Source organism: Antechinus flavipes, chromosome 4 (genome assembly GCF_016432865.1).
Source record: "Antechinus flavipes isolate AdamAnt ecotype Samford, QLD, Australia chromosome 4, AdamAnt_v2, whole genome shotgun sequence".
In the NCBI taxonomy this organism is placed as follows: Eukaryota; Metazoa; Chordata; class Mammalia; order Dasyuromorphia; family Dasyuridae; genus Antechinus; species Antechinus flavipes.
In genome coordinates, this window is record NC_067401.1 from 128,692,243 (window position 1) to 128,713,881 (window position 21,639).

Below are 21,639 nucleotides of genomic sequence, written 5' to 3' on the forward strand. Positions count from 1 at the left end.
ATTATTAAATAATAAGAGTTTATTTTTATGTAATTCAGTTTGTATTTCATATTATTAAATTAATATTTAAATAAACTAAGAGGTTTTGCTTAACCATTTGGGGAATTGAGATGGGGTAGAGCAGCTTGAAATCTTGTTTGGAAAGAATCTGTGGAAAAATAAAATGTTACTATTTTTTAAAAAGTAAAACTGGGAAATGAGAACAATGATGTCATAGGGTGAATGAAAACATACATAGTTAAGGAATAGGGAAAGCAAGAAGAGATTAAGAGGGAAGGAGCAACTGTGGGAACTAAGCATAATATCAAACACTCCCTCCTATAGCTAGGTAGTGTGACACCATAATCAAAATTCAACAAAATATATAAACAATAGAATGTTTAAACAAAAAAGCCAATAAAGTTCTAAAATGAGACAAATCTTTTCGTGGTTGCTGCTGCTAGTAATCTGGATCTGGCAATTCATTTAGTCTACTAGGGGGTGTAAGCTTTTATGAATGTGGTTACAAAAGGAGAAATTGGAATAGAAAGAATCAGTATCTTATCACTAAATATTTAGTGCTTATTAATAAATATCATACCATCTTCATAAAAGGATGGGGAGAGAGAAGGATTAAGGTGAGAAGAAAGTAAAATTCTTTCCCTTCTAAGTTTTCCCTACTCTTAAACAGTGACTTATAATTTGATTTAATTTGCTAGTTTTCAAATATTTTTCTTCCAAGGTGCTTATGTTTGTTATCTGACTGAATTTAACTGAATTTTAACAGCTTTCTCTGTTGTCATTCCTTTTTTTTTTTTTTTTAAGTGATTTCATTATCAGTGTTTATTTGCTTTTACAATACCCTCTGTAGATGTCTCCTTATCTTTCCGCAGTTTGTCATATATCCTATTAGGCTCCAGTTCCTGACTATGGGGTGATGATATCTACTTATCATGTTAATTCCTTTGGAATTCTGCATCATATGCTGCAAAATCTGGACCCTGTAAATAACAGTCTAGGTTATTCTGCTGAACAACAAACAGTATTGGCATCTGACCAATGTAGGATTTTTCATTCACTTCATAGTGGTATAAACATTTTCACAATCTGGTTATTTTAGTCAAATAGCTCTTTAAAGGCTGATAGGAAATCCCTGGTATTTTTAAGTTATATTTAAAAAGATTTATTAGCTATTGTATAATCTTACAACTTTTTCTTTATTACTGATAATATTGTCCAATGTATTAGACTTCTAGTATTTTTATGTCAAGATGCTTACATAATTAATAGAATATAGTGTTTTCTAATGAGAAAACATCATTGCAAAATGAGAGAACAATATAGTTGCATTTAGTACTTTTTCTTTATTTAAATTACCATGGTGAAAAAATTAAATTTTTAAAGGGATATTAAATTATTTCATCTCTTTTGAGCATGTAATTCTGATGTCTTTGAAGTTGATGTTGCTTACCCTTGCTTTACGGGAAGGCCTGTGAAAATGGCTTTATTCTAGAATATTTTCATCATAACACATTTTCTTTGAAGAGAAATGTAAAAATGGGAGTTTGCTATTTGAGGAAAAAGTAAATTACTCAGACTAACAAAGTCCTTTATGGTTTTATTTATGGTTATATTTATGGTTTTAACTAATCTCTTTCTTTTGTCTGTATTCATTTAAACTGATTCAAAGAACAATTTCCAAGAGTCATATTGATGTGAAATATTTGGGGGATCCTTTATATTGTCATTAGGTTCCAGTATTATGAACTCTTTGTTCAAACAGCACATCTAGCTAAAGGACTATAGATAAATTTATATTCCTCTCTCTTTTTAAAAAAAAATCCAAACACAAGAGCTAAAGTTAGACATAAGCTTGTGTTTTCCATAAAATTTTCTCTTTTATCAGATGAGAGGTAACAGAAATTGAAGAGGTAATGCATCCACAATAGGGTATTTCAAAATAGCAGAGCCATTATAAATACTATCTGCATATACCCAGCCCTTTGTAAAATACCATTTTTGGATAAAACAAAATAAATCTAAAATGTAAATTATTTTACATAATTTGGTTTTCTAAGGGAAATCCAATCAGAAACATTTCTGTAAGCCATATGTCTGGTGATTAACCATGCTTAATCAAAACTGTCACCTTAAGGACTGGAAGAATGGTTTGTCAAATTGCCTATGTTATACTTAAACAGTGTGCATGGTCTAACTTATGCAGTTTATACTGTGTCATTTTCAGCCAGCAAACTAAATAAATATTAGAGATTATTGTCTTGTGAAATTTAGAAGTTGAATAAGTTAATAGAATATTATAGGCATATGTTTTAGCCTTCAAGCAAGTTTATTTCTTCTCTAGTACCTTTAAAGTACTTTCTTCATATTTGGATATTAAGTATCTTTGCCCTTTAAAAAGTAATGACTAATTCTTTTGAGAACAAGCTATTTTACACCAATGATTGAAAATAAATTGATTTCATTATTAATGTGTTTTTTTTAATCAAAATGTGGGCCAGCAGATATAATTCTATATGTTGATGATGCAAGTTGTAAATTTCAGCTTTTAGAGAGATTTAACTAGAGTTGAATTCCACAGCATTATCCCATAATTAACATGAAGTTTAATTCCATAGTTCAGAATTTCCTATTGTATTTTAGGTATCAACTTGTTAATCAGTATTTGTTTATTAACAAAATTAAATGAGCAATCTATTCTTTGCTCAATAATGTGTTGTCTTACAAATGAGATCAGGTCAAAATTCCTAGTCTGTTGTGAATTTGACTAAATTATAAGTATCCTTCTGGGTTTATGATAATGGCTGTATTTGGAGCAATATTTGTTTCCTTTGATTTCATTTTTGTATTTAAAAATTTAAAAAAAAATAAAAAAGCTGTGGTGATAGCTAGAGTATATAGTGGACAGAGCATCAGCCCTGGAATCAGGGGAACCTGAGTTCAAATCCTGCCTCAGATATTCAACATTAACTATGTGACTCTTGGCAAGTCACTTATCCCAATTGCCTCTTTAAAAAAAAAGTAGTAGAAGTTGGTGATATTAGCAAAATATTCTACTTTATTTCTTTTACACTTAAAAATTAGGTAATGAGTGTACCTTAAGTGAAATTTATTTTATATGAATTTTGAAAGAAATAAAATCATCTTAAATTCATAGCTATAAAATTTATCTCCTTGGAATTCAATCTCATCCTTGGTCCCTGATATCAAGGACCCAGGAGTTGAAAAATCTAAATAACATTCAGTTCCTTTAGTGAAAATAATATATGTTCTTCTTTATTAGAAATTTATTGAATTTGAAGATTCCCAAGAACAGGAAAAAAAGGACTTACAAACTCGAGTGGAATCCTTAGAATCCCAAACAAGACAACTTGAACTCAAAGCAAAAAACTATGCTGACCAGAGTAAGTAAAAATATCACTCCTCATAAGTAAACTGTCAAAAAGTAGATTCAAATAACAGTGTGATTCATCCCGGTGTTTAACTGTTTTTAAGTATATGCTTTGAGTGCTGAGTAAGGTCTATGAGACTAGTAAATCAAATGCAGCTTCTGCTTCATATTTTAATTTTCGGCTCATGGCTACAGATGTGACAAGACTGAAGAGACTGGTGCTTTTCAACAATTTTGTCATTAATTGTTGTTGTTGTTGTAAAATCATATTATGCTATTCTTAGCAGATGGTATTCTTTTGAATTTTTCAAGATTTCATGAATAAGAGAAAAATTAGTGGATCATGTCTTCCAAGATAGGTTAAGTTCAAAGATTGTGCTTCAATTGAAATCTTCAAAATCAAAAAAGTCTTTGATTTTGAGACTGTTCCTGAATTGTTTTTATTTCCTTTTATTGCCAAAAATTTGAAGGGTAGATAGCCGTAGGAAATAGAAGTAAGAGGTGACATGAATTTTATTTCAGATAGCACAGTGGTAAATGTAGCAGGTAAGTAATTTCTCTCTCTTTGGAGTAGTAGGAGTGAAAAAAATGAATCTTCATATGTTCCTTCTATATGATATGAAAAGGTTTTTCTTTGATAAAAAGAAGGAACTTAAAGAAAAATTTAAAAGCATGTTTCATGCCTGAAACGGGTGGTCAAGAGTTAGACAGAACCCCAGAATCCTGAATCATAACATTTCTTTCCTTTTCTTTCTGTGACTTTCTTTCTTCTTGATTGCCTTTTTGTTTCCCTTTCCCCTCTTTTTGAGCCTTATATAGTCTTAGATGATTAATATGTTATGGTTTTTGTGAGAAATACACATTTCAAAGTATTTGTTATAGCTATTGCATAATATTATGTTTCCTTGTCTTTATTTTAAATTTGCTTTGGTTTAATCATTTTCTTTTGATGAAGAAAAAAATCCTCCACAACCTCTCACTTCTCCCCTTCTGCAATTTCTGTAAGAATTTAAATGTATATGATGAAATTGTCATTTGATACAATCTACGTCTTGCTTTCCTTAAAGTAACCCTGTGAGAAATAGAGTTTGGGAAATATCCCTATTTTACACATTTTTTGGAAGTTGAAGCTCAGAAGTTTTGCTTTTCCTGCTGGTGACATAGCTTAAAAAGTTTTCTGACTCAAGTTTAGTATTCTCTTATATATAGATGGCTTTTCATCTCTGCCTTAGAATAACATAAAACCAGTTTGATATGTGTTGGCTCTACATCTGTATCTTGGACAGATAATACAAATGGATAGAGACAGTGTGTTGGGTCCCGAAATGAATGAGAGAAATAGCAAACTGTATTGCCACTGGGACATTGGAAAACTTCTTTGATGATCCCAAACTTTTCTGAGAAATAAAGACTCATCATTAAAACAATTTTCTGTGCTTTTAAATTTTTTTGTTTTTTAAAAGGACTTAGTATTCCTGACCTATAGATTTTTTTCTCATAATTGGAACCAATCATCTTATTTTAGATTGGTGGTCCAAGATGTACTAGCAAAGACTTTTGTTTATGGGGTCCTGCGGGTTACCTGATCTCTGCTGTATTTTGCTTGCTAATTTACAGAATGTGGTGACCTTCCTATTGATACATCACTATTGGCTTATGTCCTTTTAGGATTGTAGTTTTTATCTCCTCAGCCACCCTTCATAAAGCTTCCAAAATTTTTCTACAACATAAATCTGACTATGTCTTTCCCTTGCTTAATAATGATCTTATTACTCCTTTAATAAAGGAAAGTCTTCAGCTTGAGTTTTAAAGTTCTATGTAGTCTTATTCCAGCCACCCTATCCTCCAACATGGCATAATTAGTAATTTCTTTTTCTGCAAAAGATAGGCTATAAGCTTATTATATATGCTCATTATATATTGACATATACTTAAAGCATTATGTAATAACCCATTATTCCAATTTTACTGTTTTGGGAGATTTATACTTAAAATATTAAAACATCAAACACTTTGGGTTGCTTAGTGGGTATTTCACTTTCACCTTAGTTCCACATTACTAAGCAAATCATTGTTTATATATTTTGTAAGACTAAGCTACAGCCTGGGTTCATCCTTTATAAAGTTGTCATTTTCTTCCAAAAAGATTTATCAGAGAGAACTTCCTGCATAATATCTAGTTCCCGGACTTAATGCTCTCCTGAACTTTCAAACTTTTATAATGTTTCTGCCAAAGCTGGAATCTCTGAGTCATCTCTAATAAAGGGAAAATACAAAATAAAAGAGGCAGTCAAAAACTTGAGATCCAGTTTTACGCTGGGATGTACGTATATATTTTGTATTGATTCTAGAGATGGCGAGAAGAGCAAGATTTTTCTTGCCCTGTACACGAAAGGGAGCTTGAGAATCTAGGTATGTTTGACATATAATAGAGTTATTTTACATTGCTTCTCTTCCAGTCTTCTGTAATAATCAATTTGGTTTTCCTGTTTACTCCCAATTCTAGTGCCATATTGAATGGAATGTTGATCATGGCTAGAATATACTTAATCCTCACTTTAACTTCTTAAACTTATAGCTTCCCATATTGTACTATTCAAGTGCCTCCATCTGCATAAATATTTTCCTAATATCTCTTCAGATTGTTTTTTTTTTTTTTTGCTAACTGTGTAATTTCTGTTTTTTTATTTTTTTCATAATTATAACTTTTTATTGACAGAACCCATCCATGCCTGGGTAATTTTTTACAACATTATCCCTTGCACTCACTTCTGTTGCGACTTTTCCCCTCCTTCCTTCTACCCCCTCTCCCAGATGGCAAGCAGTCCTATATGTGTTAAATATGGCACAATATATCCTAGATACAATATATGTGTGCAGAACCAAACAGTTCTCTTGTTGCACAGGAAGAATTGGATTCAGAAGGTAAAAATAACCTGGGAAGAAAACAAATTGTAATTATTAATCTGTATGTGTAAGATATCCTCTCAATAGAATATAAGCTTCTTGAAGGGAGATACTGTTTTTATTTTATCTGTGTGTCCTCAGCACCTAATGTTTATTAGATATTCCTGTATCAATATAACCAATCAGTTCTTGTATTTGTACACATCCTTATTAGTCATTAATATTAGTCATAAAAAGACTGTGACATTGTCACTCATATAACTTATGGATATTTTCTTTTGAAAAGTCCTCTACACAAGCCACAATGTAACTTCAAATTCTTCCCTAAAGGCTGCTTTTCCATCCAGAAAGGAGAAATCTAGGCTACTAGCTATTTGAAAATGAGATTTGAATTAAATGCTTTTGTCACATTTTACCTTGATAAGTGAATAATAACACAATTTGATGCGGATTTTGAAGGGATGTTGTTGCCTGTTTAAAGAATTTTTAATTTTATTTATATTAAATTTTATATTTGTGGTTGTCTGCTTAAGTTTCCATTTTAGCTGAGGTAGAGGGAAGAGTAGGTGAGTTTTGGTCTTGACTTGCATTATAGGAAACTGCCTTAAATAACTGCTTCATATTTCTTGAAATTGTGAATTGACTAACTTTCATTATGTCTTGGAAAAGTCTCTGGAGCATGTTTGAAGTAGAATGAGGAAGCTGGCTGAAAACTTAGTTCATTATGGAAAGAGTTTGAAACCATCTTTGTCACTTTTGCTAAAATCAAAGAAAAATATTTTATTAGAAAACAATTTTTATTTTCAGTGGTCTTTTTAATGTGAATGAGTACCCATTTTTTCTTTCTTTTTTTATAAATACTAATTTTAATTTTATTTATTTTTTTCGGAGGCTTTTGGGGGTAGGTGACTTGCCCAGGGTCACACAGCTAGGAAGTGTTAAGTGTCTGAAGGCAGATTTGACTTCAGGGTGCTCTATCCACTGTGCCACCTTGCTTCCCCAAGTACTAAGCTGAATTCTGCCCTGAGACGTAATGTATTTTATTTTAATTCAATTCAAGTTTCTTGCATACTGAGAATGTACCTAGGTGTTATGGGGATACAAAATAAGTATATATTATAGTATTTACTTTTATAGCTTGGTCTGTTGTAAAGACAAGAAACACATAGACGAAACAGAATTAACCATCAGATGTAGTTTTTATATAACATCAATTTTCCTATATTTCTGTTTATATGAGAAATTTGTGATTATCTATTTTGTTAATTTTTTTTTAAGATGAGAAACCTTTATTTTTTCTTACCCTTCTGTCTCCCTCAATTAAAGGGGAAAACAAAAAACCCAACAATCTAAGTTCTTGTTAGGAATATGCATAATTAAATAAAACAAATTCCATTATTGATCATTAAAAAAAAAATCTCATTTTTTGTTTTGATTCAATGACCTCTATCAGGAGCTAGGCAGCATACTTTATTATTGGTTGTCTTGAAATCATGATTGGTCATTTCATTGATTAATGTTCTTGGGTCTTTTGAAGTTGTCATTACATTTTTCTTGTTCTTGTTTGTTTATTGAATAAATCATTTTCCTGGTTTTGCTTATTTCATTTTGTATCAGTTCATACAACTCTTCCCAACTTTCTCACACTTTTTTTTTACAGCACAATAGCATTTTTTAAAATTCATAGATCACAATTTGTTCAAATCATAATTGAGTTTATTCTTTTGATGGATTGATGGATACCCTTTTATTTTCCAGTTCTTTACCACCCCTCAAAAAAGGGATATAAATTTTTTTGTACTTATGGATCCTTTTCTTCTTTTTGATCTCTCTGGGGCATAAACCTAGTTGGAGGTGGGGTATATTTCTGAATCAAAGGCATGCACAATTTAAAGACATTTTGGTCATAACTGAAATTGCTGTACTATTCAGTTCTGCCAAAAGTGCATTAAATGTTCTTATTTTCTAATACTCTCTTCAAAATGTCAATTTGCCTTTTAATCTCATCTTTACCAATCTTATGGTGTGTCTTTAGTTTGTATTTCTCTACTAATTAGTGATTTGGAGCATTTTTTTTTCACATGACTGTGATAACTTTGAAATTTGCCTCATATCCTTAGATAGCTATTACCTTTTACATAACGTCAATTTCTAATATAATAAGCAAGAATGAAAGGCATAGAAAATTCTTTTTTTCTGCCCTCTTATTTACTGTGATACTATTTCTTTGGAGATCTGAATTTAAAGTAATCATGATAGGATAGTAAGGTAGAAGAGGGGGTATCTTTTTTGTTTTTTCTTTTGGAAGAATGACCTCAGTTTCTAGCTTCAGTGATTATATCTCTGGTGCTTTATTTATTTTGCTTAGAGTTCGCCTTGGATTAAAAAAAAAAAAAGCCCATCCTTTTATTTGTTTATTTTTTGGGGTGAGGGGGTGATGTTGTATTTAGATTTTTCCCTCCCAGAAATATTTCAGGGAGAAACCATTATTAGAATCAATTACTTTAAAATTTTTTTTGAGTTTAAAATGATCTCTAATTGAATTTTAAAAGAAATTCATTTCATTTAGAAATCTTTGTACTCTATTTTTCCTTTCTTATCCATCTTTAATACTGCAGTAATTTGTTTTGGATACAGTGTATATTATCTAGATGCTATTATTTTAGTATAATGTTCCTGTTTTAATTATGAGTAAAACGGTAGCTGCTATTGGGCCAGAGGCTAACATGGCATTTTATAATATGCAGCAAGGACAGTGCTATTCAGGATTAGCATTCTTGGAGCAGATGATTGATTGGTTCTATATATGTAATTTATCCTTTAACACTGTAGAAAGAAATTTTTTCAAATTTTCAAAAGCAATTCACTTGCAGCCTCCATCACAAATGAGAATTAAACTCATTTACTTCCATCATTTTTTGTGTCCACCACACACACACACACACAAAAGCAGAAAGTACATGCAATAAAAATTTATAAAATGGGAACAGGACAATTGTAGCTGTCATAGATGAATCTAATAAACTGATTTGGAGGGCTAGCTTGTACTTTAGAAAAATTGACTAAGCTTAATTTATTTTATGAATTAACTCTTAAGGGCTTGAAAATATGTACTTAGATGTTTCTTCCCAAAATATGTCTTTTTAGTACATAAAAATGTGTTAACTGTGTTCCCTATGTAAATGAATGGAAAATTTGCTATTTCTTCAAAAGGAAAATTATAAATTAACCAAGCTATGGGATAAGATTATTATTTTCCCCTGCCTTTTCTCATTGGCAAATAGTTCTTAGGATATGAGTGGATGGATTAGACTGACTTAGGTCTAATCTACCAGCTCATGATGTTGTCAGGGAACATATATATTGCCTCTACTGCCTGTGCTCAGTGTCTTACTTTCACATACACCCCTCCCCAAATATAGTGAGAGAGTGAGAATGACTGCCAGCTTCTTAAAGAAATGAATAAACTTTCTCTTTATACCTTAAGAGGTCTCTGAGATTTATTGAATGGGTTGTATAACATACATAAATTTCCACCTCTTTTACAGTATTTGAGAGATGAATGTAATTGAAAAGAGATTATCTGGGTAGCTGTTCAGGTACTGAATTAACTGTGCTTTTAGCACTTTGGTAGGGTTATCAGTGATCAATCTAGGATCTGATGCTCAAATATGTATAATCAAGAAGTTGATTTCATCAGATTTGCTTAGACTTTGGGAGATAGCTTCATACTTAATTCAATAATTTGCAAAGGACAATTCGTTGCATTCAAATTCCATTTTATCAGTTTACATAGACATATATCAAATGGATTTTGAATATTTATTTCAGTTGAGCAGAGTGTTTTTTTCCCAGAAAGACTTAAGGAAAGCTTTGTGGAGAAAGTAGTATTTGCTATCTTATAATTAATTAGATCATACCTTATTTTATACTTTTGCTTTTAAGTAAGTTTTTCAGTGGGCTGCCTTAGTCATATTTGCAAATTTCTTTTAGGATGTATTTTTTGTGTATGAAACTAATCTTACCAAAATTTTTTATTTATATCTTAATGCTACTACATAAATAGTGGCTTTTTAAATCTTTTCCAAAAACTGAATTTTACAAATACATTGTTATTGTTGCTTAGTTGTGTCCTCTAGCCACATAAACACAGACTAATATTATAGTTTTCATTTTCTATTTAAATTAAAATTCTTGTTCATAACTAATAAATAGTTCTGCAAAATTGTTTGAAGCTTACATTTTATGAAAAATAGCCTTTAGGACTGTTGGAAATGTTTTCCCTAATTTAAAATATATTGGAGGAGTAGAATGGACAGTTGCTTGCTCTGTGTGTGTGTGTGTGTGTGTGTGTGTGAGAGAGAGAGAGAGTTTTGTGAGACTAAATTTTATTCCTTTTTCCCCCATTGGATAACATGTAATCTTAGTATTTGTGTTGAGTTCTACAACTTATAATTTTGATTCATTTTCAAGTTTTATATATTCAGAACTTTCTTTGTCCTGTATATAATGATCATTGAAGATTGGTGGTGATAGTTTCAAAATTCTGAATAAACTTACCTAACTGTGTTGGTTACTATTAGCTTGCTGGAAAAAAGAGTCTAGTATTTTGTACATTTAAATCTTTGTGCCTTAAAAAGAGAAAGTCCTGATGAAGAAGTCAAAGATTTTTCTATGGAAAGTTGTCCTGAGAATAGTTTGATGGCACTGTGGTTGTGTAGTTGTGAGCAGATAAGGGTAAGGAACTGAAAACAGATGAACATTTTGCATGATAAGGATGCCAAGCAATTCTGTATATTTGTTGAAAGAATGGAGAGAAAGAGGATTTATGGTAGAAAGCAGAGGAGTTTGGTTGGCCATAAAGTTTCTTCATGATCAATAAGGTGATTTAAAAACTGAACCGTGCTACTGAAGGAGATTGTGGTATCTGCAGACTTGGAGAATTTAAAAAAGAAAAGTCAGTCCACCTTTTATCCTAGATAGTTTGGACACTTATCTTTTTCTAAAAGCAGGGGGACTGGATCACATACTCTCTAGATGTCCCTCTCAAATGATTTTTTGACATTGTTTTCTAAGAATCTGACTTGTTAGTCTGTGCAAACATTTTTTGAATACTTATTGTTTCTAAGGTTGTATCATTAGTTTATAAAGTCTATCTAATCACTTTTCATTAGACTTACAGACTGCATAGAGTACTTGTGTCTGAGTTTAGTTTTTTTAAGTTTTTAAGTCCTGTTTTGTTTTGGTCTGAGTTTTTCTTTCAAAAGGCATTTGATGCTAAATTGTTTTAAGGAGAAACTTTTGAAAGGCTTTGTGTCAATTCTATGAGGCTTAGTAACAGATGGATTGTCTGCCTTCCTTAAACAGTAAGAACTAATGATTCTTTGTGAGAAGGCATATGAGTTGGATTTGGCTTTCTAGCAGGTCTGTTTCTCTTTCTTCCCCCCTAGGCCTATCAGCAGTCTGATTGGGCAGAAGACAACAGAGATGGAAGGTGTTCCAAACTTGGCAAAGGCCATCAATCTAAGGAGGTAAGCTCTGATTTTGAGCAGGCAGAGCAGGTAGCTCTTCCTGTCTTAATTTGACCCACCTGTTCTTTGGGAAGATGAGAAGTCTCCACCTATTACACTCTCCCCATCATTTTCACATACTGTTGTGGCAGGATAATTTGGAAAGGAGACAAAATTTTCTGTTGTGGTTATTTTCTGACACGGGAATGTGTTTGTTTCTATTTGTCCCCACAACCTTCCTTACTCATTTAAAAAAATATTTGTAGATGAATTGGTTTGTTCAGTTCTTCAGAAAATTGTGGATAGTTATAAACTAAGTCAGATCTTTCAACTTTTAATAGGTTGAATGAAGCTGTAATTTTGTTTCTGCTTAATCTCAGGTTGTAGTTTATTTTGAAGAACAGAATGGTGACATTCTGAAGTTTTTCAGTGAGATTCTTTAGTGGTTTGAATTTGTGTGAGAATAGTTCTCAGAAATTCATTTTCCTGTATTTTAGATTTAATATATTACTATAATTAAGCTAGTAGTACTTCTATATTGTATGGATATTCAGTAGGAATATCTTCTTTGGATTTTTCTGTATCTTTGTACATCTTTACCTCTGCTCCTGATTATAGGGAAGGGGGTAGGATGGATAGAGGAGAGAACGTATCATTGACTTAAAAAAAATTATCTTTATAATCACAATTATAGTTCCTCATATCAAATGCTTTTGACACTTAGATTAAGAAATAGCTTTTGAGTTATCTAAATTGTGATTCTTGGTGATACTTTTAGATTCTTCTGATTTGAAAGCTTGAGACAACCAGAAATGAACTCATTATTCTGGAATTTATTGTTGATAAGCTTCTGATGGTAGAATACACAAAATATAGATCTGTGAGGGAATTAGAAAATCAAAAAATGTCTGTCTTGTGAGTTTTTTTTTTAACTGAAATCCTTTGATCTTCAGATCATTTGGTTGTTAGGCCCACTTAGTCTTAAGAAAAATTATTGTTTATGTGCTATATTTGATACTTAGTTGCTATTTCCTAGCAATTAATATTTACAAAGATTATATAAATTTATAAAGATTATAATCTTTATGGGTTAGTGAAATAACTATTAGGTTTTTTATGTATATAACAAGAGATTTCATGGGTAATTTTAGTAAGTCAACTGCTAAAGAATTTGATTTTTAAAGTGGATAAGGCATGAGTTTCCTTTTTTTTTTTTTTAAGACAGGAGAGCAGAAAATACATTGTTCATACTAGAGGCTGGAATATATGCTACCGTGTTCAGTCTTACCAGGATTTTTTTTAGCTAAAGTAATATTGTCTATCTACAGTTAAATTTAGAGCAAATATATAGCTAATGGAAAATCTCACCTGGTTCTGTTGACACAAGAAGTGGAATGCTGATCATCTGATTTCTGGAGCTTAATACACTCTTGAAAACACTTGTAAAGGGGCAGAGGGGAGATGTTACCTAACCTGAAAGTTAATATGTTGAGGTATCAAAATTCCTTTTTATTGGAAGTGAATTTCTGAATTTTAGGGCCCTAGGTATTTCTAACCACATATTTATATTATAAAAAAAAGCCCCTGAAATAAGTAATAAGTGGGTAGAATTCTGGGGACCATAATTTAAAACTTTTTTTCCAGGTTTCTTCTCATGGAGAAGGTTGACATTAGGAAAGAGTAGTTGGTTATCTAAAACATTTTTGTTAGATGTTTACAGGTTTACCAGGTAAACAAGATATGCCATTTGAGGTTAAGTTTTCTTTGGTACCATAAATTATGGGACTGTGTGAAGAACATAAAATAAACATGTGGTAGTCATCGGATTTGCCAAATTAATTATTCTACACACAGTAGACATCTTTCCAAATAAAGTATAGTACCCAAATTTATTGTATGACATTAGGTAAATTTCCTGATGACACTGTTCCTCAATTTTTTCATCTGTAAAACCGGGAGGGTTGAATTCAGGGATTTTTCAGCTCTTTCTACAACTAGAATTCTGCAGTTGAAAGAAAAATATCCTTTGTCCTCTAGATAGCAAAAAATTAATCAAGTTGTTACTACTTATCTAGATTTAAGTTATTTTCTATACATTCAAAATTGCTACTATGTATTATTTTGCAGAAAAATGACTTTGTTACTATCTGTTTTAAAAACAGTTGGCACTGAATAAGAAAACTTGGAAAACTCAGATTTATAATTTGGTTGTACAGAGTGAATGGAATCTTAATCAATTGAAGGGAATTTTTATTTTGCCTTTCTTTAAGATACTAAGTTTAACTATCAGAATTTGTGTCCTAAGGATGTATTATGTATGGTCTGGGCTAGGGCTAGTTCTTGCCAGGGCAGTGATTCAGATACAGTGTTGGAATGTAATGAAACACTCAGGTACCATAAAATTCAATAAAATTAATTTTTTTAGAAAATTAAAAGGGGCATTTGAAATGGATTCACTCCTCCCTTCTGTTTTTGCATTTGTTAGTATGGCAGTACTGGTATCTCAAAGGGCCCTAGGAATTAAATTAAAATTCCAGTACCTGGTTCTTCATAGTTGGGAATTTTATGCTTCAGGTAATAGAGGAAACATTAGTAGCTGAAGCCATATTTCCTTGATCCACACTATTGAAAGGGAGATCATCCCACCCTAGCACACGATAAGCAGTATTCCTGCCATATACCACTACTTGATAGCATAGTCCCAAAAATCCTTTGTGGAATCTTCTGGCATTTATAGAATTTTAAAGCTCTTACTAAAAAACTTTTTTAACTTCCACCTCATAGTACAAGTGATACCCTTGTCCTGAGAGCTATTGAGAGACTTACTCTTCTACTCCAACCCTCACTATCAGGTTTATTTGTAACAAAGAGGTCATAAATTTTTTACATGCAGCTTGAAATCGAAGTTAATAATGAGGCTCATTCTTTTCTGGCTGCTTTCTTTCACCAGCCAAAACTTTGCTTTCTCTGAGATAGAACCTCATTAAGGCATACATATCACGAATCTTTGCCCCTTTAGATTCCTTAATTCAGAGATTGCCACATTTTTCTTTTGGAAAATGGATAAAGAAAGACTCTCCTCTCACCTTTAGTAGGGACTCACCATTGCCATATCAAGGCAACTGAAGGGTCCCCTTTCTTCCAGTTGAATTTCCACATTCCTGTAATCAAAGACAGACCAATTCTAAGACCTTTTCAGAAAAAAGGGTACCCCTGATAAGGGATAATACTTAGAATTTATCAGGAAGAATCTATTTCATAGGAACTTTACTGGTGGCAGATACAGTTGCACAAAACTGCTTTAGAAATCTTACTTCTGCCGTTAATGATTCCCAGTCAGGAGAATGGAGTAAGAGAATTCATTTTTATTGACTAGGTACTCAAAACTTCCAATTTTAGCCTTAAAAAGATGACAATTCAGGGTCTCAAACTGATTTAACTTGCTTTGCAAAAGGAAATCTATGAGTTTTTCAAATTGAGATAACTGGTCCAGTTTGATCATACCCTTGCTAACCTTTGTTTTAAAAGCTTATTAGGTTATTTGTTTCAGCCTGCTAAGTTCCTCAGTGGTGAGACAGCCCATTCAGTGCTCTTTTAACATTCTCATTTCTACTTTCATTATATTGACCTGTTGTCCAAATCACAGAAAGATTTTCCCATTGGGACCATTAGGTTAGAGACCAGTCTGTCACATTTATTAAATGCTTCGTGCTAGGCACTATACTAAGTGCTGGGGATGTAAAGAAAGCCAAAAGATGTTTGTTTGCCCTTTGTGAGGGAGCTTAACAGCCCAGTGCAGAACTTACTGTCTGGGTCCCATATGCAGCCTGTTTGATCTCTAATCTGGTCAGCATTGTTCTTTTTATTTGTACTGTTGATGAATTCATGGGTTACTTTTCTTAAAAATCAAAATTCATTTAAAATCTGTTCATATGTTTCTGATGGCAGAATACATAAAGACAATTTATTTTTCTTTTTCTTATGTTAGTGATTTCTAAAACAGTAGAGCTAAGGGTACATTAGGTTTTTGCCTTTACTCTTTAGGTCAGAATATGGGCATTTTTGAGACTTCTAGATCCTTTTAATATTGAGAAGACTTAATGTGAATAATTAGTGATTTGCATTGTGAAAGAGGCATTAGCAATTGGAAATTTTTAAAGGACTCATATTCGAAGTGGTGTTTGAGCAGAGCTTTGAAGGAAAGTTTGGCTTGTCAGAGGTAGAAGTAAGGAGGAAATATGTAAAGTCATGAAAAACTATAATGTTTTATCTTACTCAAAGTATAGCAAGAAGGCCAGAGACATTGTTGCCGCAGTAGAAGGTGCAGGAAGGTGAGTAAAGTGCAATAAACTTGGAAGGGGAGTCTGGAAAACCAGATTCTGAAGAACTTAAATGTTAAACATTCTAGAAGCATTAAAGAAACACTTCAATTTTTTTTTTTTTTTTGGAGTTGGAGAGTGTGCTTTAGGAATATCACTTGGGTCATGTGGAGGAATGGATTGGATGAGGAGACTTGAGGCAAGGAGACCGATTTAGAAACTTGAAATAGTCCAGATGAAAGGTGATCAGGGTCTAAATTAAGAGTGTAGCCATGTAAGTACAGAGGAAGCATATGTGAAATGTTTGTAGAGACAGAACTAATATGTAGCATGAGGGAGAGTGAGAAATTAAGGATTGAAACTTGAGTGATCCTTGATAAAACAAGCAAACTTGAGATTGGGATGGATTTTGGTAGAATGATAGTTCTTTTTGGCACATGTTGAGTTTTAGGTGTTATAGGGTATCCAGTTTCAGATGTTCAAGAAATAGAGTTGGAGATTTGGAAATAATTCTCACCTTGAGACAGAAGCTAGATATCTATAGTTGACCAGATTATTAAAATAGAATATAATGTGAAAATAAATTTGGCAGAATAGAATCTTGGGGAATACTCACACTAAGGAGATAGGACATGGTTAGTGGTCAAGATAGGTTAGAAGAAAATCAAGTCATCATTATTGTAAAAACTCAGGAAAAGAAAGTGTCCATGATAGCATGATATGGTTTTTAGTATTACATGTTTATGATATTAGATGGTTTGGGGAGGTCAGGAAGGAGGATGGAGAAAAGGCTACTGGATTTGGCAATTAAGATATTGCATTAGTTTAATCTTATTTCCTTTTATAGTTGCTCATTTCTCCAGAAATAGTTTTGTTCTTCATGGTTGATATAAATCCTAAGCCCTTTGTCTTTCCTAAGGCAGAAGAATATCTATTCTTTCAGTTATTTTCTTTGCTTTTTGCTTTCTGTCTTTTTTTTTTCAGATATGTCTTATTTTTATTATTATTTTTAAATAATTATAACTTTTTATTGACAGAACCCATGCCTGGGTAATTTTTTACAACATTATCTCTTGCACTCACTTCTGTTCCGACTTTTCCCCTCCCTCCCTCCACCCCCTCCCTCAGATGGCAAGCAGTCCTATACATGTTAAATATGTCACAGTATATCCTAGATACAATATATGTGTGCAGAACCAAACAGTTCTCATATTGCCCAGGAAGAATTGGATTCAGAAGGTAAAAATAACCCAGGAAGAAAAACAAAAATGGAAACAGTTTGCATTCATTTCCCAGTGTTCTTTCTTTGGGTGTAGCTGCTTCTGTCCATCATTGATCAATTGGAACTGAATTAGATCTTCTTTTTGTTGAAGAAATCCACTTCCATCAGAATACATCCTCATATAGTATCGTTGTTGAAGTATATAATGATCTCCTGGTTCTGCTCATTTCACTTAGCATCAGTTCATGTAAGTCTCTCCAAGCCTCTCTGTATTCATCCTGCTGGTCATTTCTTACAGAACAATAATATTTCATAACATTCATATACCACAATTTACCCAACCATTCTCCAATTGGTGGGCATCCATTCATTTTCCAGCTTCTAGCCACTACAAACAGGCCTGCCACAAACATTTTGGCACATACAAGTCCCTTTCTCTTCTTTAGTATCTCTTTGGGGTATAAGCTTAATAGTAGCATTGCTGGATCAAAGGATATGCACAGTTTATTTTTTTATTTTTTATTTTATTTTATTTTTTAAATTTAATTTTATTTTATAATAAGTTTATATTGACAGAATCCATGCCAGGGTAGTTTTTTTTTTTTTTTTTTTTACAACATTATCCCTTGGACTCGCTTCTGTTCCAATTTTTCCCCTCCCTCCCTCCACCCCCTCTCCTAGATGGCAAGCAGTCCTATATATGTTAGATATGTTGCAGTATAAGGGTATGCACAGTTTAATAACTTTTTTGGCATAATTCCATATTGCTCTTCAGAATGGTTGGATTCGTTCACAACTCCACCAACAATGCATCATTTTCCCAGTTTTCCCACATCCCCTCCAACATTCATCATTATTTTTTCCTGTCATCTTAGCCAATCTGACAGGTGTGTAGTGGTATCTCAGAGTTGTCTTAATTTGCATTTCTCTGATCAATAGTGATTTGGAACACTCTTTCATATGAGTGGAAATAGTTTCAATTTCATCATCTGAAAATTGTCTGTTCATATCCTTAGACAATTTATCAATTGGAGAATGGCTTGATTTCTTAGAAATTAGAGTCAATTCTCTATATATTTTGAAAATGAAGCCTTTATCAGAAACTTTAATTGTGAAAATGTTTTCCCAATTTGTTGCTTCCCTTCTAATCTTGTTTACATTAGTTTTGTTTGTACAAAGCCCTTTTAATTTGATATAATTAAAATTTTCTATTTTGTGATCAATAATGATCTCTAGTTCATCTTTGGTCACAAATTTCTTCCTCCTCCACAAGTCTGAGAGATAAACTAGCCTATGTTCCTCTAATTTATTTATGATCTTGTTCTTTATGCCTAAATCACGGGCCCATTTTGATCTTATCTTGGTATACGGTATTAAATGTGGGTCCGACATAAGTCTTATTTAAAAAAAAAACAAAAAACCTTAGATTTATCCATTCATTTCCCTTCTCTCCCCATCAATCAATAAATACTGGGATGCGAAGAAAAAGCAAAAATGGTACGTGTTCTTAAGGAGCTTACATTCTTTTAATGGAATTGGAAGCTGACATATATAAATAATTACATACTTGTCTAGAGAGTATGTTACCTTATAGAAGAAGGCACTAACAATTGGTGGGACTTAACAGAATGTGGCATTTGAGCTTAGCCTTGAAGAAAACAGATTGTTAAGAAATTGAAATAAGAGGGAGAACTTTCCCTTAGTGACTCAAAAGGAATAGAAAAGGAAGGTAGAATGATCTGTGTGAGAAACAGCAATTCAGAGCAATTTGGCTTGGGCTATAAATAGTGAGAGGATTGAAGTGTGATGAGACTGGAAGGTAGGAAGCAGCAGGTTGAGAAAGACTTTAAATATTAAACAATGGAATTCCCATATGATCCCTATATGATATGTAAAAGAACTGCTGAAGCTTGGGAAAGGTCAAAACTGCACCATAGAAAAATTAATTTAACCATTATGTGGAGGAAAAAGTAATTTTGAGAGAAATAATTTTGAGGCAGAGACCCCACTAGTTTAAGAGGTGATGGGCCTCTGAATTAGTGTCTAGTCTATGTGGGTAAAGAGAAAATATGAGGAATATCTAAAATCTTGTGAAGGAATAGATGGCAAGAATTGGCTACCAATTGGATATTTGGAGTGAGTTATAAAAGAGTGTTAAAGGACAACAAACTTGGGTGACCAGAAGAATGATGAACAGTAATGGGGAAATTGAGAAGATAAGGGATAGCTTGAGTTCAGAAGGCTCCTGTTCAAATCTAAAATCTTCACCCCGATAATTATTTTATGTCCTTGCTGATTTCAATTTTCTAATTAGTTTCATTTTTCCAATTTAATTTTCATAACTGTGGAAACCACAAATGCCTATCCATTTCTCATAGAAAGGAAGGAAATGAACATTTTTAAAGCTCCTACTATGTGCTATTTTAATCATTGCGACTAGCTCATTTGATCTTCACTGCAACCCTAGGAAGTGGATGATATTATTATACCCTGTTTTACAGTTGAAGAAACTGGGACAGAGAGACTAATTTGCCCTAGATTACCCAGCTGATAAGTGTGTGAAGCTAGATCTGATTCCAGGCCCAGCACTTTCTCCACCTTGCCCCTTCCCTTCCTCTCAGCTAGAGGAGAAAACCCAGGAAGGAAAGCTCGTCAGCATTGTAAGAGGTTAAGAGGATGAGAACTGAGAAAAGATCAAAAGAATTTGGAAATATCATTGGAGGCTTTGGAGAATAGTTTCAGTTGAATGATAAAGTCAGAAACCAGATTCCCAAAGAATTATAAAGAGGATGAAAGGAAAGGAAGTAGAAGCACTGAATTGAGTATGATGTGGGTAATGGATTCCCCAAATGAAGGCAGACAACAAAAGTTGGGTTTGGTCATGTGAAGAATTCACAGTGGAGCAATCTCCAGGTGAACCAAGGGTGATGGTCTATGGGGTAATATCCAGATGAATTAAGGGTGGAGGGTAGTGATCTGAGGAGTAATCTCAGATGAATTGAGAGTGGTGATTTTCTTAGGGGTTTCCCCATGGCCAGGTGAATTAAGGGTGGGAGGGAATGTTGAGCCAGAACCAGAAGATTCAGAGTTTTCTGACTTGGGTGGGGGGGCCCCACAAAGATCGGGGGACTAAAGAATCCTTTTACATCACAATCAGGTGATATCTATCACAGATTTTACAAAGTTATTGTAAGAAACAAAATCTTACCAAAAACTCCACTAATTTATTGATAAATGCAGGAAAGATTTTACATTCTTGTAAGAATGAATGACTGGGTGATGAATAGACACATCTTTGAAATTCCATAGGGAGCATTTTATTTCCTATCCTTAAAAACAATTCCTCCCCTGATTTCCCATTAATTGGATGCTATACAAGTTACACGACATGAATCTCCAATTCCCATTCTATAGCCAGTCCTTGGTTCCATTCTAGAAGGGGGAAGGTAACAGAAGAGGACTAAGGGCAAAGAATCTCAGGCCACCTCTCCCCAGATTACAAAAGTCAGTCCCTTGCCTACAAGGACCTTACATTTTTTTGGGGAGGAAAATAACCTCCGCCCCTTGATTATTCTTTGTCCTTGTGGGTTTCAGTTTTCCAATTTAGATCTAGTTTCTCCAATTTAATTTTCATAACTGGAAACCAAATAAATGCCCATCCATTTTTCACATTATGCTATTTACTTGTGAATTAACAAGGGGAAAGATGAGTTGGAGTTCACAATAACCTATAGGAAGGAGCTGTTAAAGGGAAAATGCTATGAGATGGAGAATAACTCATAGTGGGCTTAGTCCTAGAAAGGATTTGGCTATGAAAAGGGACGCTAAGTGAGTGGTTTGCATTTCAGCATACAGAACTTTTAAAATCTAGGAATAAGGGAAGGAATTTGGGAGGAGTTTGGTAGCTCAGAGTGAGAAGTTGAGGAGCCAAGTGGAGTTATCCTGGCTGACCAAGTACAGACTTGTCTAAAGATAGGCTAATAAAGACAGTCTGGACAAATTATGTTTGCCTAATAAGACTGGGAAACTTACTTCCTAGAATGATGTTTTAGCATTTCTTCACAAAGAGGAGAGAATAAACTGGTTTCAAAATTCACATCATTGCACACCCATTTTTTCCCACATATTTAATTGGATTTCCTGTCATTACCTTAAACTTAGTCTTTTTATTTCAGTTTTTAAAAACTGAACTTAAAATCTTTTTATCTAGAGTGCATTTTGGAATTATGCCCAAAAAGTTATTAAGCTGTCTGAAGTCTTCAACCCAGCAATATTGCTGTTAGGTCTCTTTTC

The 21,639-nt window shown here is 33.0% G+C and overlaps 1 protein-coding gene across 6 annotated transcripts in view; it reads left to right on the top strand.

Moving 5' to 3' along the window:
- SPAG9 (sperm associated antigen 9) overlaps window positions 1-21,639 on the top strand; it is a 150,625-nt gene that overhangs the window by 29,160 nt on the left and 99,826 nt on the right. For 2 of the 6 annotated variants that reach the window (XM_051994267.1, XM_051994268.1), the window contains exon 2: window positions 3,281-3,401. The exons of 2 other annotated variants lie outside the window; for them this stretch is intronic. In XM_051994267.1, coding sequence (XP_051850227.1) covers window positions 3,281-3,401 — 121 coding nt within the window. Of the gene's footprint in view, window positions 1-3,280; window positions 3,402-11,745; window positions 11,827-21,639 lie in introns of those variants that run through there. 2 more of the 6 variants (XM_051994272.1, XM_051994273.1) reach the window with 2 other exon arrangements.